The sequence below is a fragment of the Ptychodera flava genome, chromosome 7 (assembly GCF_041260155.1).
Source record: "Ptychodera flava strain L36383 chromosome 7, AS_Pfla_20210202, whole genome shotgun sequence".
NCBI classification, from domain to species: domain Eukaryota; kingdom Metazoa; phylum Hemichordata; class Enteropneusta; family Ptychoderidae; genus Ptychodera; species Ptychodera flava.
Genome location: NC_091934.1, coordinates 25798232 through 25814582, shown reverse-complemented (window position 1 = coordinate 25814582; position 16351 = coordinate 25798232). Strand labels below are relative to the sequence as shown.

At 37.7% G+C, this 16351-nt stretch overlaps 1 protein-coding gene across 1 annotated transcript; it reads left to right on the top strand.

The window, feature by feature from the left end:
- The first annotated feature begins 11373 nt into the window (after window positions 1–11373).
- On the top strand, window positions 11374–16023 carry LOC139136180 (uncharacterized). The gene is made up of 3 exons (XM_070703930.1): window positions 11374–11776; window positions 14060–14593; window positions 15152–16023. The coding sequence occupies exons 1-3, from the start codon at window positions 11488–11490 to the stop codon at window positions 15400–15402; spliced, it is 1074 nt and encodes a 357-aa protein (XP_070560031.1). The 5' UTR covers window positions 11374–11487; the 3' UTR covers window positions 15403–16023.
- Window positions 16024–16351: the final 328 nt, after the last annotated feature.

Genomic DNA, 16351 nt, shown 5'->3' with positions numbered 1-16351 from the left:
GACTTAATTTAGGTGACTCTGTATATTATCATACCATTCTTGCCGGAAACAACCCCGAAAAGATATGGCGATATGGAGTAAGGCCCGCTGTATGTAGACGATAAAACAAAAAAGTTGAGCATAATCAGGCCTAAAAAACCGCTATCACAAACACTGTTACAAATTCCTTGAAGTACGGGCTACCAATAGGTAGTGCAGTGTTTACTGATTCCATTTGACGTGATGTAGCAATGCGAATTATATATATTCATTATCTTGAATCTTTCACAAAAGTACTCGGTAAGAGAAGCCAGTTTTAGGACATTTCAAAATGTGTATCACTATGAATGATATTAAGATGAAACCATAGATATAATGATGAAACGACAAGACTCTTTCTAAACGGAAGTGCTGATTGGATTGTATGTCTTGACGCTTTTGATGACAAAATCAATGTGCATCTTCATTGCTTGCTCAGCAACCAGCTTATATTTGTATCGTCATAAAACTGACAGTCATGTGTAAGTTTCATGAATCTACGCCGAGTGGAAACAACAATGCTTCTTCGAGGGCTGAACTATTTCAAACCGGTTTGAACTGCGCAAAACCAAAGGGTATACATGCGATTTTTCTCAGACGTAGTATAAAAGACCAATATTCTCATGATATTCTTTATCAGCTCACGGACAACTCTCCCTTCTCTTGCACAGGCATCCATCAAAAACAGAGTTACCATAATAAGAAATGTATGTCACCCAAATAGATTTTTTAACCACATTGTAGCTTGTTTTCGAGTGATATACTGGGTCAGAAATAAAGCGCATGGCATCATGAATATCACAGTCATGAGCACCATCCCGAATGCAAGTGATAAGATCACTTACATGTCTTTCGGCTTGGCTGTGAACAATTGCATGTTCATCACACATGTTTTCTTCTCAAGTACACACAGAATGTGTTGATAAGCCAGACTGTAGAGTTGCCGACTCGTTTAATCACGTGGTAGAAAAACACGAAAGTCTCTCCGTGTCAGTGCTCCATTGCCTTTCTATTTACTTGAGAGAGGTCATTAACTGGCACCCTGTGTTCTGGCAATAGCGATCCGTCTCTGCTAAGACCAGAATCCCTTTGCTTGTTTTTCTTACAAATAATAGCCCCGCTGTCAGCGACACGGAGCTTATCAAATAGGCTGATTTTCCGTCGTCGTCCGTCGTCGTCCGTCGTCCGTCAACAATTGCCTTCTCCTCTAAAACCGCATGTCCGATTGCTTTGAAATTTGATATACAGTTTACTTACAGTGATTTTAGTTAGATTTAGGGAGCGTTCAGTTATTATGGCCGGAGGTGGGCCGGCAAAATCAGGGGGGGGTCACCTCAAATTTGAAAACTGCAAGGGGGGGGGGGTCATGTATTTTTCAAACAGCTCAGAGGGGGGTCACTTAATTTTCATAAGTATCAGTCCCGTCAAAAAGCAGTTTCAGTGTTCAGAAATATTCTGGGACATAAAAATGATTCGTTGCATGATTTCATTCTCTGAAGTTATTCACCTGTAAATCTGAACAAAAGTATAATTATCTGTCACATGAACATCTTGACTTGACAACTCTGAGGCTTGTCTTATTGTAAATCAAGCTCACTGCACTGAGGGCAATGAACAATTCCTATTACTTACATATTAGAGATATAGCAAGTTTTGTCAGGGAAATTATTTAACAGTTACCTGTACTGAGACTACTACAATACTTTTAGGTGAAATATTCCAATATCATAATTGTTGTCCACATCTGAACTTTTAATACCCTATTTGAATCAAGTACATTTATATCAATTGTCAAACACCTATAAAAGCACAAATTGATTTAGTTTAGCATTGTAAAAATATTATTCTTAGTTTTCTCATAGACTCCAGTGTATAGTGAATCAGCATTTCGGTGAAATTCCAAAATCTAATTTCTTGCACACATATCAACCTTTAACCATCCTAGGCTAACTAAGTACTTTAAAATGAATTATCAAATGTCTATAAATACACAGATTTTGATAGTTTTGTATTGGAAAAACTTATTCATATTTTCCTCATAGACTCCCATGTACAGTGAATCTACACTGGTACTAATTCCAAAATCCAATTTCTGGCAAACACATCCATTTGTTACCACCCTAATCTAATCAAGTACATTGATATCAATAATCGAGAGTACATAAATACATGGGTTTACCTATTTTTGTATTGGAAAAAAATTATTCATACTTTCCTCATAGACTCCCATATATAGTGGATGAACATTTTCAGTGAAATTCCATAATCAGATTTCTTGTTCACATGATATGCACCTTTAAACTTAAAGTGAATGTAAGTAAAACGAAAGTAGTAGTTTTCAGAAAAGCTGGTGGCCTAAGGAACTATGAGAATTGGTTCTATAAAGGCGAAAAATTATCTGTTGTACCGTACTTTAGCTACCTTGGAATCATGTTCTCGTCCAGCGGACTTTGGTATATGGCCCAGAAAACTTTAGCAGAACAAGCGTGTAAAGCAATTTTTGCTCTAAAACAGTCATTGTCAAAATTTAAATCACTTGATGTCAAGATTTCAATCAAAATCTTTGACTGTAAAATTTTACCAATTCTAATGTATGGCAGTGAATTATGGGGATTTCACAAGGCCGAGAATATAGAAAAGATACATCGTAAATTTTGTAAATATGTACTTGGTCTCTATGACAGCACTTCGAATCCAGTCATTTATGGCGAACTTGGGAGAACCCCACTTTACTGTGTAAGATATATTCGTATCATCAAATACTGGTTTAAAATATTGAAGATGAGTGAACATCGTTTTGTACAGCAGTGTTATAAATACCAATATAGTGAAGCAGAAAATAATCGAAAATGCTGGGCATTCAATGTTAAACAACTACTATCTTCATATGGTTTTGGCTATGTATGGCTAAACCAAGGTGTTGGTGATGAAACAGTATTTTTTCATATTTTTAAGGAGAGAATTCATGATAACTATGCCCAGTTGTGGTCCTCTGATCTTTCTCGTTATTCTAAACTCGACACATACAGAGAATTCAAGCTAACTTTCAAATATGAATCGTATCTTGATGTCATTGAAGATAATAAGTTAAGAAGGTCACTTTGTAAATTGAGATCATCTGCACACCAGCTAAGGATTGAAACTGATCGTCCATGGGCATCCCTAGACACAGTAGGCTTTGTAATTTTTGTGATCTTCAAGCAGTAGAAGATGAGTTCCATTTTTGTCTGGTCTGCCCGCTTTACAATGATTTACGGCGGAAATATTTACCAACCTACTTTTATAGAGATTATACATATCAGAAATTTTGAGGCTTATGCAGTTGGATTCCCAAAGTGTGATTTATTTGCAAAGTTTGTATTTTTTACTTTCAAACAAAGAGAAAAATGTAACCTTGAGTTGATTAACCAGGTTGATGTTTAGTTCAAGCTCTAAAGTATACTTTATCCTTATATGGAATATTTGTTTACTGTATATATCCCTCTTGTGTCCGTGTGTATTTTTCTACATAATTAGTGTATATTTGTACCATAGGCCGGTGGCCAAAGTACTGAATAAAATGAATGAATGAATGAATGAATGATATGCACCTTTAACCATCATATTATAATCAAGTACAATTACGTTAATTATTGAACGTCGGTATATGCACAAGTTTACCAAGTTTTTCATTGGAAAAAAAATAATCCACAATATTTATCATTGACTCCCATGTATAGTGGATGAACATTTTTGGTGAAATTCTGAGGTCAAACTTTTTGTCCACATACCAGTTGTAACAACCCTATTTCATTGAAGTACATTTATGTAAATTATCAAATATCTATAAATGCATAGATATAGTTTTGCATTGAGAAAGTATCACATAGATTCCTCATACATGTATGAGAAAATATATGTATACCATGTATAGTGAATCAACATTATCAACAGCTGATTTTTAATTAAATCCAAATATCAAAATATGTACACACACGCTTGCGCTAAAATATTGCGATGATGATCCACCAGTAATTTCTGTCCAACCCCTTTGCGGAGGGGTAATTTCAAAATTATAGCAAGTCAGAATGGGATATCTGAGCATTAACACCTTTTGAGTTTGTAAGGAATGTCATTTGAAAAAATCTAAGCTCTTTTTGGGGGAATTTTATCGCTCCATACCCCTGAGGTGTTTTCGTGTGCAGCTAATTTACTCAAGCAATGTGGGGGGGGGGGGGGGTCATGAAATTTTTGTCATCTTGAAAGGGGGGTCATCAATTTTTTGGTACAATGGGTAGGGGGGTTCACTTATTTTGACTGATGCGCAGGAAGAATTTTCCGGCCCACTCCCGGCCATAATAACTGAACGCTCCCTTATTTAAATCGTGGTGAAATATGCGAATTTGTATTTTAAGGCAATTTTTGTCACTTCTGATAAAAAACCGCTTTTCTGACAGCTTTGATATTTGGTATACAGGTTTATAGGTATGAGCAAAATGTGATATATTCAAATTATGATTAAATCTACAATTTTGTATTTTTGGGCCATTTTTTTGCCATTTTGGTCAAAAAACCGCTTGTCCGAGAGCTCGATATTTGGCATACAGGTTTATAAGTATGAATAAAATGTGATATATGTGATATATTGATATTATGATGAAATTTACAATTCTGTATTTTTGAGACAATTTTTGGCATTTTTGGACAAAAAATATGTTTATAAAAAGTACTGGTCAGATAGCTTGAAATTTTGTATACAGGTTATTACGGGTGATCTAAATGTGATATATTGAAATTATGATGAAATCTGCATTTTTTTATTTTTCGGGGCAATTTTTGACATTTGGTTAAAAAAATGTGTTTCTCCACAACAACTCGTCTCATAGCTTTGAAATTTGGTATAAAGGTTCCTACAGACGAACTAAATTGATATATTGAAATTATGACGATATCTGCAATTTTGTATTTTTTGGGTAATTGTTGCCATTCTTGGTTAACAAATTTGTTTCTCAAAAACTGCATGTCTGATAGCTTTGATATTTGGTATACAGGTTATTTTAATATGATACATTGGAATTATGATTAAATCTGCAATTTTTTTAATTTGGGGCATTTTTTTCTATATTTGGTCAGAAAATTTGATTCTCAAAAAACCTACTCGTCAGGTAGCTTTGGTTGACATGCTCTTAGAGATGATCTTAATGTGATATCTTCAATTTATGATGAAATCTTCAATTGTGTATTTTTGTTTTTGCCATTTTGTCTGGCCACTGATATGAGCTATCAGAAATTTCCACCTTCATCAACACATGTGTTAAAAATAGATATTCTCTACATAACACAACGGAACTCTATCGGCCGCTAAGTCGCTTGTCTAACCAATTACGAGTCGGTAACTCTAGTGTCTGGCTTATCAACACACTCTATTTCTTCTTTGAAAGAAAACGTGTGTGATAAACACGCACTTGTTCACAGCCAAGCTGAAAGACCTGTACTTTCTGAGTACACAGCACTGCGTAACTTGTTATTGGCATTATTCAACAAGCATTTTTTGCAAGGGGCATTGGTGACGGAAATCTTCATATTCAATGATTTAAGAAATTAGATTTTTACTTTAGATCTTGCACCAGATAATAATACTAAGAAAATATGATCGCTCACGCACGCACGAAGGCAGTATGACGCGTCATTTCTCATTACGTATTTGTATCTGACACGTGATATATATCCATAATAAATGTAAAATCTTCGATGTACTTTCCTCCAGATATGAACGCTGCGAATATGCGTTTGAGCAGAGAGACAAATACATCTTGACTATCAAGTGCCAATTTGCATATCAACCGATTTGCTCTTACTGATTGATTATATAATAAGAATTACTGCAACAATTTTGAAGAAAACTTGCCAAGTACTCTATTAAGCCGGGAAAGGTATAATTATAGGAGTTGTGTCTTCTCTCTTATCAATTATTTTCATGTCAGTCTACATAGCAAAATGCAATAATCCGGAGAGTCACAACCCGATTTAATAAGCAAACTAGTACGGATAATGAGAATGCAAAATGGATACTACGAATCTGCTCGAACCGATCCTTTGTGCCAATTTTGGGAACTACTTATTTGCATATCCATCAAATTTCAGTCATATGAAATATAGCACAGGACATTGATGAAAAGATAGTTAACAAATGTCGCTTAAAATTTGTGTTTTCTATGTCACCTAATAAAAGTACGACAGGTAATGTATGTAATGGCATACTCACCACTTTTTTAACAACATGAGCAGTAATTTAAGAGCATCTTACAACATATGGAAAATCCAAAGAGTATGTATTTCAGAGGCAATGTGGAAAATGGGTCAAAAGATATGTTATACATTCTATTTAAAGTAGAGGGTAAAAAAGGCTACCTTCGGACACTGCCCGCTGTTACATGCACACTTTTAGAAACATGGAGGTATACAGCAATCCCAATGAATTGCACGGGATAATAGTATCCATGTGGCAAATATGAAAAAGGATGGACCATGACAAGATCTTACCATGGAGGCAACTTTCGATCAAATTCCTCCACAATATTTACCGCTTAACATTCCAACTCAACTTGTCAACAAGGCCCATTTCTGTAATGTCCAATGCTATTAGGGATGGACCATTAGACCTTGGGAGGGGGGGTGGTCACAATGAAATTGTGAAATTTTTTTTTACTATTGTAAATTTCTGAATTTTTTTTTTTTCCAATTGAGATTAGCTGTGCAAATTTTTTTTTTCAGAGTAAATTTTCAGATTTATAATTTTTTTTTAGTTCGTCGTTGTCTGAACATAAAGAGGGCAAAGATGTGGTGCCAAGCACCACAAGCGGCCACGCAAGCGGTCACGGAGGGGGGGGGGAGGTCAGGAGAGAGGTGTCCCCCTGCTGCTGTTGGAGTTTTTGAAAAATAGAGATTAAAATGGTGTTATTTGGTGGCACTTGGGGAGTATTTTTGCGGGGGGAGGTCAGGAGGGGGGTGTCCCCCTCCTGCCGTTGGAGCTTTTGAAAAGTAGAGATTAAAATGGTGTTATTTGGTGGCACTTGGGGAGTATTTTTGCGGGGGGAGGTCAGGAGGGGGGTGTCCCCCTCCTGCCGTTGGAGCTTTTGAAAAATAGAGATTAAAATGGTGTTATTTGGTGGCACTTGGGGAGTATTTTTGCAGGGGTGGTCAGGAGGGGGTGTCCCCCCTCCTGCTATTGGAGCTTTTGAAAAATAGAGATAAAAATGGTGTTATTTGGTGGCACTTTGGAGCATTTTTTTCGGATTACACATTTCTTCGGATTACACATCTTCCTCTGAAACATGGTCTTCTTGCTCCTCAGTAGCTTCCTATAGTTTTGAAAATTGACTATTTTGGTTCCTGGCTTCCCTTTCTACTGCGTGGTGAAATGCCTACATTCACTCCACCAAACATCATGCATATCTCATGATCTCAATTGATTTTGACAAGCTGAGAAGCTAAAATAAGCTAAATAATATAGTTAAATTTGCATATTTGTGTTTTTAGAGCAATTGTTGCCCTTTTTTGATCAAAACATCTATTTCTCTATAGCAGCATGTCCAAATTGATTTGATGTTATAGATGTGTTGAAATTTCAATATTTGTCTTTTTAGGGCAATTTATGCCATTCATGGTCAAAAAATCTGTATTCTCTGAAAGGGCTTGTCCAATTTCTTTGAAATTTGCTACACAAAAACGATTATTCATGCAGAGTTATTCAGTATTTGCTATTGAGAAACTTTCAAAGTTCAACCCTTTTGTGTGTTTTTTGTGTTGGGATTTGTTGGATAGATGGCATTCTACGTAGTGTATTGTTGAATGTTAAAACATGTGTTGCTGTTGTTTTTTGAGGCTGTTTTTTGAGAAAAAAGAATTGAAAATGCCTTTTTAAAAGCAAAATAATACATAATGACTTGATATGTTGTTTTATCATTATTGACATGTTTCTACTTGTTCACCCATTCTTGCATTCATCATTGCAATAAAATGCTGGGAAAAAAATGAAACTGATGTGGCCTGCATCTGTTTACCTTGATCTTAAAAGGCAAATACAACTTTCTGTCTTGACAACCATACCATAGTTTCAATGTTTTACCTAGTGTACCTGCTTGGTTTGTACGCAGGAAACAAGTAGAAAACAGGCTCTATAATTTCATAATTTTCAAGTGATCAGAATACAAAAGTCCTGAAAAGATAAGATAATCACAAATTCCAGTATAAGGGATACAGTCACTCTAAATGTATAAATGTGCCGGGAGGATGTACTAAAAAATACAGAAAGTTGCTTTCTGTCGGAAAATCTAAAAAAATTCAAAATTTTAAAGACTTTTGCAGATTTTTTTTTTACGCCTTTGTCTTCTTATTTATTTATTTTTTATTTTGCAAACTAGTTTGAAGATTTTTTTTTCCTAACTTTCTGCTCTGAAATTTTTTTTTCTGTTTTTGACCACCCCCCTCCCAAGATCTAATGGTCCGTCCCTTATTTACGATGGAATTCAGTAATAACATTGCACGTTGTGGATACACTGCATTGAGTCTTCGCATATCAACATATTTAAGTCGACGAAAGGCGATATATGTTTGTTTTACGGAACCGAAATGACTAAATATATGATTGACAAGAAAGACGTGCGCAAACACTAAAGTGCGCGTGTGAAGACCACATGACAGTGCAAAATGACCGCCCGTAGCCTGGCCCGTATAAACGCAGTTACTTGTGGTTCCGGATACACGGCCAATGCCGGCACAATCACAGGTGTGATGTACTGGGTAGTTTTAACTGTGTAGAGTTTATACTTTGAATTTATGCTACGTTCCGATGTTCTCATACTTAGGCCTAGAGTCTACGTATCAGAAGGTAGGAACGTAGCATAGGCCTAAACTCTACACAGTAAACTGCCCGGTCCACATCACGCCTGTGGTCAAAATTGATTACCAAAAAGATATAGAGATTGGCCGATCTTATCTTTCTGATGCGAAAAGCGGCCTTCGCCGTGTATTGAATCACAAGCGACTGCGTCTTTTGCACTGTCACTGATGTGATCTCAACACGCGCGCTTTAATGAAAAAGACTGACGTGAGGAAAATCACTTTCTCCGGCGCACACGGTGAGGAATTTGTATCGCGAGGATATCAAACACGTTGGATATTTTGCTCAACTGCTCGCGAGGACAGAAACTCGCGAAAAACTGACCGCACACGAGAGTAAAATAGCTGAGCAAACAGCTTCGAATGAAATCTTGCTCAGCTATTTCTCTCGTGTGCGGTCAGTTTTTCGAATGCGCCTCGTGGACAGACATTCGGACTCTCAAACTTTTGCAATTCTTTTCTGATCTCCTACTTGTTGGGACTCATTTTAAAGCTCTTGGAGTGAGGAAAAAAATCTACAGTCTCAATTTTTCGGGGGTCGAAAATTATTTTTTGCTTCATAGAGTTAACACAGGATGGCGACCATAGTGAATTTCAACTATCGGTAAATGTAAGGTAATTTGTTTCTCTAGTACCAACATTTGCGCGGTGAACCATACTTTTTTTGTTTTTTATTTGGTTAAACTTGGTTCAAGTCTGTGATTTGTGAATGATTGAGTGGAGTGAACGCAATGATTTGTATTCTGCCTTCATGTGAAACGCGCGCGTGCGTGAGTGGACGCGATGAGTGGGGTGAACGCGATGAGTGGAGTGAACGCTGTACGGTGAATCCGGCAGAAACTAACTCACTACTGCGCAGACTCAAACGTGACGCTTTCAATCGCTGGGAAAACGTGGCGTGAGCTGTCAAATAGGATAGGTTTGCACAAGAGAAACTATTATAAATTATTTTTTTTTTTTGAAATTCACCGACTTGAACCAAGTCTATTATTTGGTGAGAGAATGATAGAAAGTTTCTTGAGGACAGTTTCAGAAAAAAAAAGTTTAAATCCTTCACTTTCGAGGCGCATAATACTTTAAAGGTAGTAGGCCTACACGCCTCGAAATTGTAATCTTTCCTTGACCAAACGTTTAACAATTCCCTTGACAAAAATGAGGTGTCACCGGGCACATTTCGGTACCAAGGATACAAATTACCTAATATTTACTGATATTTCAAATTCAAAATGGCCGCTATCCCTGTGTTAACTCAATTGGGAAAATACAATTTTCATTTTCACAAATCTGAGATGATGAAAAATTCATGAACGTGTAGGCTTACTATAAGAGCTTCAAAATTACCCCTTCCATCTTTTCGTTACCGGTGAACCAGATCGTTCGAGTATCTGTCCCCGAGCAACGGACCGGGCTGTATGGTAACATTGAACAATTAGTTAGATTTTTTTTCGAATATTCGATAAGGCATGTGTTTGCAATTTTCGGCGGCTTTGATCAAATCCAGATGTATCTCTACACATTTCTAATACTTTTCAGCCTGTATGAAGCAATCAATTGACGTTCTTATTGTTTGTTGGGCAAACGAGAGCCAGAGAGAGAGAGAGAGAGAGAGAGAGAGAGAGAGAGAGAGAGAGGGAGAGGGAGAGAAATATGGACAAAAATGATGTGCATTAGTTAACTTTGTCTTGTTTTTTGGGGGTTTTTTTGAGTCTCAGGAATGATTTAAGGGTGACTCAACTATTTTTCAAAGAACAAAATTATTCGTACACGTGTCATTTACAATATTATTCTCATGCCAAGAAAAATAAAAAGTTTGTTTCTCATCATCGCGCGCGTCAATTCAGACCCGTCAGACACGTCAACCTTTTTTTCTGCTCTTGAGGAAATAAAATGAATAAAAATAAAAGCAAAAAATACGCGAGGATAGCGCATAACGTAGTGCTATATAAAACAGAACTGTAAACAAAATTAACTGACACTAACATTCCATTCAGAACTGTACACATATGCCACTTTTTAAACTGTGCATTGCTGCACAACGAACTTTTTATTTTTCTTGGCCTTTTAAGAGTTTAACAGTTGCCAGTAAACACTAAATTTTCTATCCGGTTTTTTTTTCTGTCCTACGGGAACACTTCTTTGAAAGAACATTGTCACGTGCATAATTGATACTTGTTTAACAAAAACAGCAAAAACGCAGAAGCTAAGAACAGCGTCAACAACAGTCTGCCTTTTCTGATTACCGACACATATTCTAAGTCATATCTTTGAACACGTGTACACGTTCGAGTTGGAAACAAGATGCTGCGGAGATAGTGTATCGATTTCGAAGTCCCTTTTGTTTTGATTCAGGAGTTGGGTGCTTGTACATTTCCCCGGACGATGAGGAAACAACAATGTATCAATTTCCCTTTTGTTACACTCCAGGATGTTCGAAATTGACATCACAAACTTTTGCGCGTTTCGCAGGCTTGTCCATTTCAGTTGACGTACTCGCTGAGAGTGGACAGTAGGCGCGGATCGTGAGCGAGTGATATCGACAACATATACCTTGCCGTACTGTTTGCGTGTTATATCCACTCCTCGCTAACAATGGAGTCCAAAAGAGCACCCAGTTGGCTCTGCCTGATGCTTTGCCTTTCGGTACTGAATGTTGGGGTTGATTCCAAGCCGCTCAAACAAAGCGACGGCGATTCACACGATCTAGACATTAAGGAGAGTCATCGCAATCGCTGGGACGGATGGACCGAACACGTGCTCAAGCTGCACTTCAAGTACATGGTCGTGCTTGACCTGATCAAGGAAAAAATGCAAAAGTGCACAAATTATCCGAACGAAATGCAGTGTAGACCGGGACGCACGAAGTACCTGCCAAACCTAGGTAAGGATATTTGAAAATCATGCAGTGACTTGTTACAGCCGGCCTCAGGGACAAAGTAATTAGGTTGGAAATTATTATTATAGTCTGAAGAAATGAGCGCATTGCTGTGAGAAAGGCATACACAGCGTGCAAAACACAGAATAAGGAGTGGAAATTTTGTTGATGAACTGAAAACGAAAGAATCAGTCTATATCAGCGTTTTGATATTTCGAGGGGACGAAAACCTTTATCGCTGGAGAAGTTTACTGCTTTAATCCTGACCAAAGGCGGGAAAGGTATTTATCGTCTACACAAAAACAGCTCTAGGCGTTTTAAATTTGGGGGTTTTTTTTTGGGGGGGGGGGAGGAGGGGGGCGGCGAGGGGCGGCGCTTGGGGCAACTTTCCCAATTGAGCTCTATACCAACATTGAAATCATTACGTCGCCCCACCAGCACTACCTCTGAATTGATGTTTTTATGTAGTAGCTGCAATTGTATATAGGCTTGGGGGGACTGGACTGCATCGACTGTGTGGCTTGGGCCTCTGTCGTGCGGCTCGCGCGAAGCCCAACTTGATGTAGTATCAACACAGGCATGATGTGTAGGCCTAGTTTAATAGTTTATGCTACGTTCCGACGTTCTGATCTGATACGTAGACTAGCCCCTACTTATAGCAAAACTCTAAACTAACAAGCGACCTAGCGGCCGATATAGCTCCGCTGTGTTTATGTAGAGAATAACAATTTTTGACACATGTTCATTGTTCAACAATGTTGATGAAGTAGGTGGAAATCTTTGATAGCTCAATGCAGTGGCCAGAAAAAAGTGGCTAAAATAGCTGCAAAAATACACAATTGAAGATTTCATCATACTTTGAATATATCACATTGGATCATCCCTAAGAAAATGTCAACCAAAGCTATATGATGAGTAGTTTTTTGGAGAATAAATTTTCTGACCAAAGATGGCAACAATCCCTTCAAAAAATAAAATTTGCAGATTTCATCATAATTTCAAAGATCAAATTTAGTCATCTATAGAAACCTGTATACCAAATTTCAAAGCTGTTGAACAGTACTTTTTGAGAACACATTTTTTAACCAAAAATGGAAAAATTGACCCAAAAATTCAAAATTGCAGATTTCATCATAATTTCAAAAAAACATTACTTAGTTCATCTATAGAAACCTCTATACCAAATTTCAAAGCTATCAGATGAGTAGTTTTGGAAATACCGGTACATATTTTTTGACCAAAATTTGCAAAAATTGCCCCAAAAATACAAAATTACAGATTTCATCAGAAATTCAATATATATTACTTAGCTCATCTGTAGAAACCTGTATACCAAATTTCAAAACTATCAGACCAGTCCTTTTTGAGAAATACATTTTTTGACCAAAATGACAAAAATTGCCTTAAAAATGCAAATTTGCATATTTCTGCACAATTTGAACAAATCTGAAATAGATCATCCCTAGGGACATATGTACCAAATATCACCCTAAGTAAACTGCATATCAAATTTCAAAGCAATCAGACAAGCTGTTTCAGAGAAGAAGATTTTTTTACCAAAAACACCAAAAAATGCCCCAAAAATACAAATATGCAAATTTCACTACGATTTGAACAAACTTAAGTGAGGTCACCCCAAGTGAGCTGCATATAAAATTTCAAAGCAATTGGACTTGTGGTTTCAGAGGAGAAGGCAATTGTTGACGGACGACGACGGACGACGGACGACGACGGAAAATCAACCTATTTGATAAGCTCCGCGTCGCTGACAGCGGAGCTAATAAAACTACCCAGCTCACATCACGCCTGCGAGTATCAACTGACATTGCATTACACAACTGGTGCCTAGCATGAACGTTTTATGAGAAAAGTAATGTTTGTGTTTCAAACCTATTTAAGGAGAGTGGTTGTCGGAACTGCGCATGTGCAACTTTCTTGTTCACAAACAATGTATTTCATGCACTATATATAGATGCATCATGTCAAAAAAGCTGCGACATTTAAATTTTACGATGTACATTAAGACAAACATGTTTTCACTTTCATCAATCGCCAACGTAGCTTGGATACAGTGTTTATATTGGTCTTAGGGGTCCCTAGCGACCTTTGATCGCCGTTCCGACGACCACCGCCCTTTAACTTGAACATATTTCATTGTCTATTTTTTCGTATTGTTGCTCTGAAATTTAGATCGATGACTTATGATCCTTCTTCCGCCATCAACGCCCTCCCATTCATTGTGTCATCAAAACGTCGACCATTATTCTCAGCTTAACGTTTAATTTTCAGCCGATGAAGACAGCGGTGTCTTATCATTTGATCTGAAAGAAGACGTATCGGGTAACTACATTTTGCAGTCAGCCGAACTGTACCTACACATTGTGACCAGCTCGCCCCTGTCAACGTCACCACATCTACTGATCGTCAGCCACGACACAGAGCAAATCTTAAGACTTTCCAGCAACTCCGAGAACAGGTCAAAGAGCGACTTGAAGATCGAACTTGATGTCACAGATGAGGCAATGCTGTTCCTCGAAGCCGGAACCGCTACCAGATTCAATTTCACCGTCGACGTTTCTGGAGATGTTACGGCCGTCCTAATTCTGAAGCTTGAGCGAGTCCTCGCTGAGCGCCCTCTAGTATTCGATTTGCTTTGGCCTTCGAAAAACGTGAGTGGCAAGGGAGATGCAGAACATCACCACCACCATGGCAGTCCCTCAAAGAGGGCTGTTTCCCAGGTTACCAGCCAACGCGTGTGCAGGAAGCACAAAGTGAGAGTTGACTTCAGAGAGTTAGGGTATGATTGGATAATATCTCCTCACGGTGAGTGTCCCGGATGTAAAGTGATTTTTGTTACATATTTCTTTACAATGTACTGAAATATAGATGTCCAACACAGAACTACGTTCCCTTTGTGATCAAATGAAACAAAAACTGTTTGTTCATCTGGTAACAATGTTATGGTTCAAGAAATATCGTCAGTTCCAAGCGGTGGTGTTTTCCTACATGGTTTGACTTTCGAAAAAAACGTTATGCATTCCAGGTTCTATGAAGTAAAACTCGCGAGCTAGATCATGACTCTGCAAATTTGTAAACAGACTTACATTTTACAAAGTTTTACGCGATTTTTATCGACTCAGTGATGTGAAATAGGAGCTATTCTAGTGATAATCTTAACAGATGGAAAGTTCTGTCAGATTCTTTGCTAATTCAAATTTATGTTCTTCAAGGCGAGGTGAAATAAGGCTATATTAATTATTGTATGAGAAGCCCAGTATATTTTTAATGCTGCTGAGTATACGTGCATGGGCTAGGAATAGAAATATTTTGTTTCCTTTTAATTAGGATCTCAAATATGCTGTATTTTTATTTGTATTACAGGTTTTGAAACCAGTCTGTGTATGGGTGTCTGTCCGTTTCCACTGGACTCATACCTCAACGCGACTGTCCACTCCACCATACAGGGTTTTATGAATGCACGCGATGCCCAGGTAGAGGGCGCTAGAGTTCCCCGGCCTTGCTGCGTACCGGATGCCATGTCACCCATCCCTCTGATCATCTGGGACGAGGAAGGAGACCTCACAGTTGCCGTTTATCCAGAGATGGTTGTTGAGTCTTGTGGTTGTCGCTAGTCACCAAGACTATTTGTGTGTAGTCTCTTCAGCTATTGGATAGTACAATGACTGTTCGTTTGCATGCATAATGAGCGAGCAGTCCACGGATTCGACACTTTGAAAAGGATTTCTTCTCGACAGTTTATTCTTCTGATTGGTGAAAATCTTTTGTACAAATCATGCAACCCTTCCGAAATAATTCTTGCTTGTTTATTGAGGAATGTTTGAGAACAACTTTATTATTGGATTTTTCAGCGTCTTAAAAGTATTGGACGATTTATACAGCGGATGGATGATACGATAGATTTGTTCGAGTTTTCTGAAGAAGTTTCTGAACTTTCTTATTGTACGAGTTTACTAGATTAATCAAAGTGTTTTATGAAAATATTTAGATTTTCACTTAGTCTGCATAATCTCTTAGTACCAGAACCAATTAGCCAAAATGACAGCATATAGTAACTGCTAGCCCTCACTGCTTGATGTATTTCTAGAGCAGATCTTTCTTTGAAAGTTTCATGTTTCAAGTATTTTCACTGCGTTTAGTAGTCACTTTATTATTGGAGATTTGACTTTTTCTACCTGTTTGATTTAATTTGCTAACTGTAATAATTATGAACATTAAACATTTTTGCTACTGTTTAATATGACTTCAGTCTCAAGCTCTTCAGATCTGTGAGCGTGTTACCTTTCATGCTAGATTTTATTTTCTTCTTGACCAATTTACAAGACTAAACAATGCTTACAGACAGGGCAGGACCGTGGCAATATTTGTAAGTGGATCTAAGCACTTACATAGGGGTTCTGAAATTAATCAAGTGACGTCGAGTTTTGTCTCAAATTAACGGGTAGACTGACGAAGGACTAATTTGCTACATTTTTTGGTTGATGCAAACATCCTGAAATAGGGCCAGCATTCAACTCTTCTTATCAGTTCCAAGCGATGTGAATATCTTGTTTGCAGATGTCA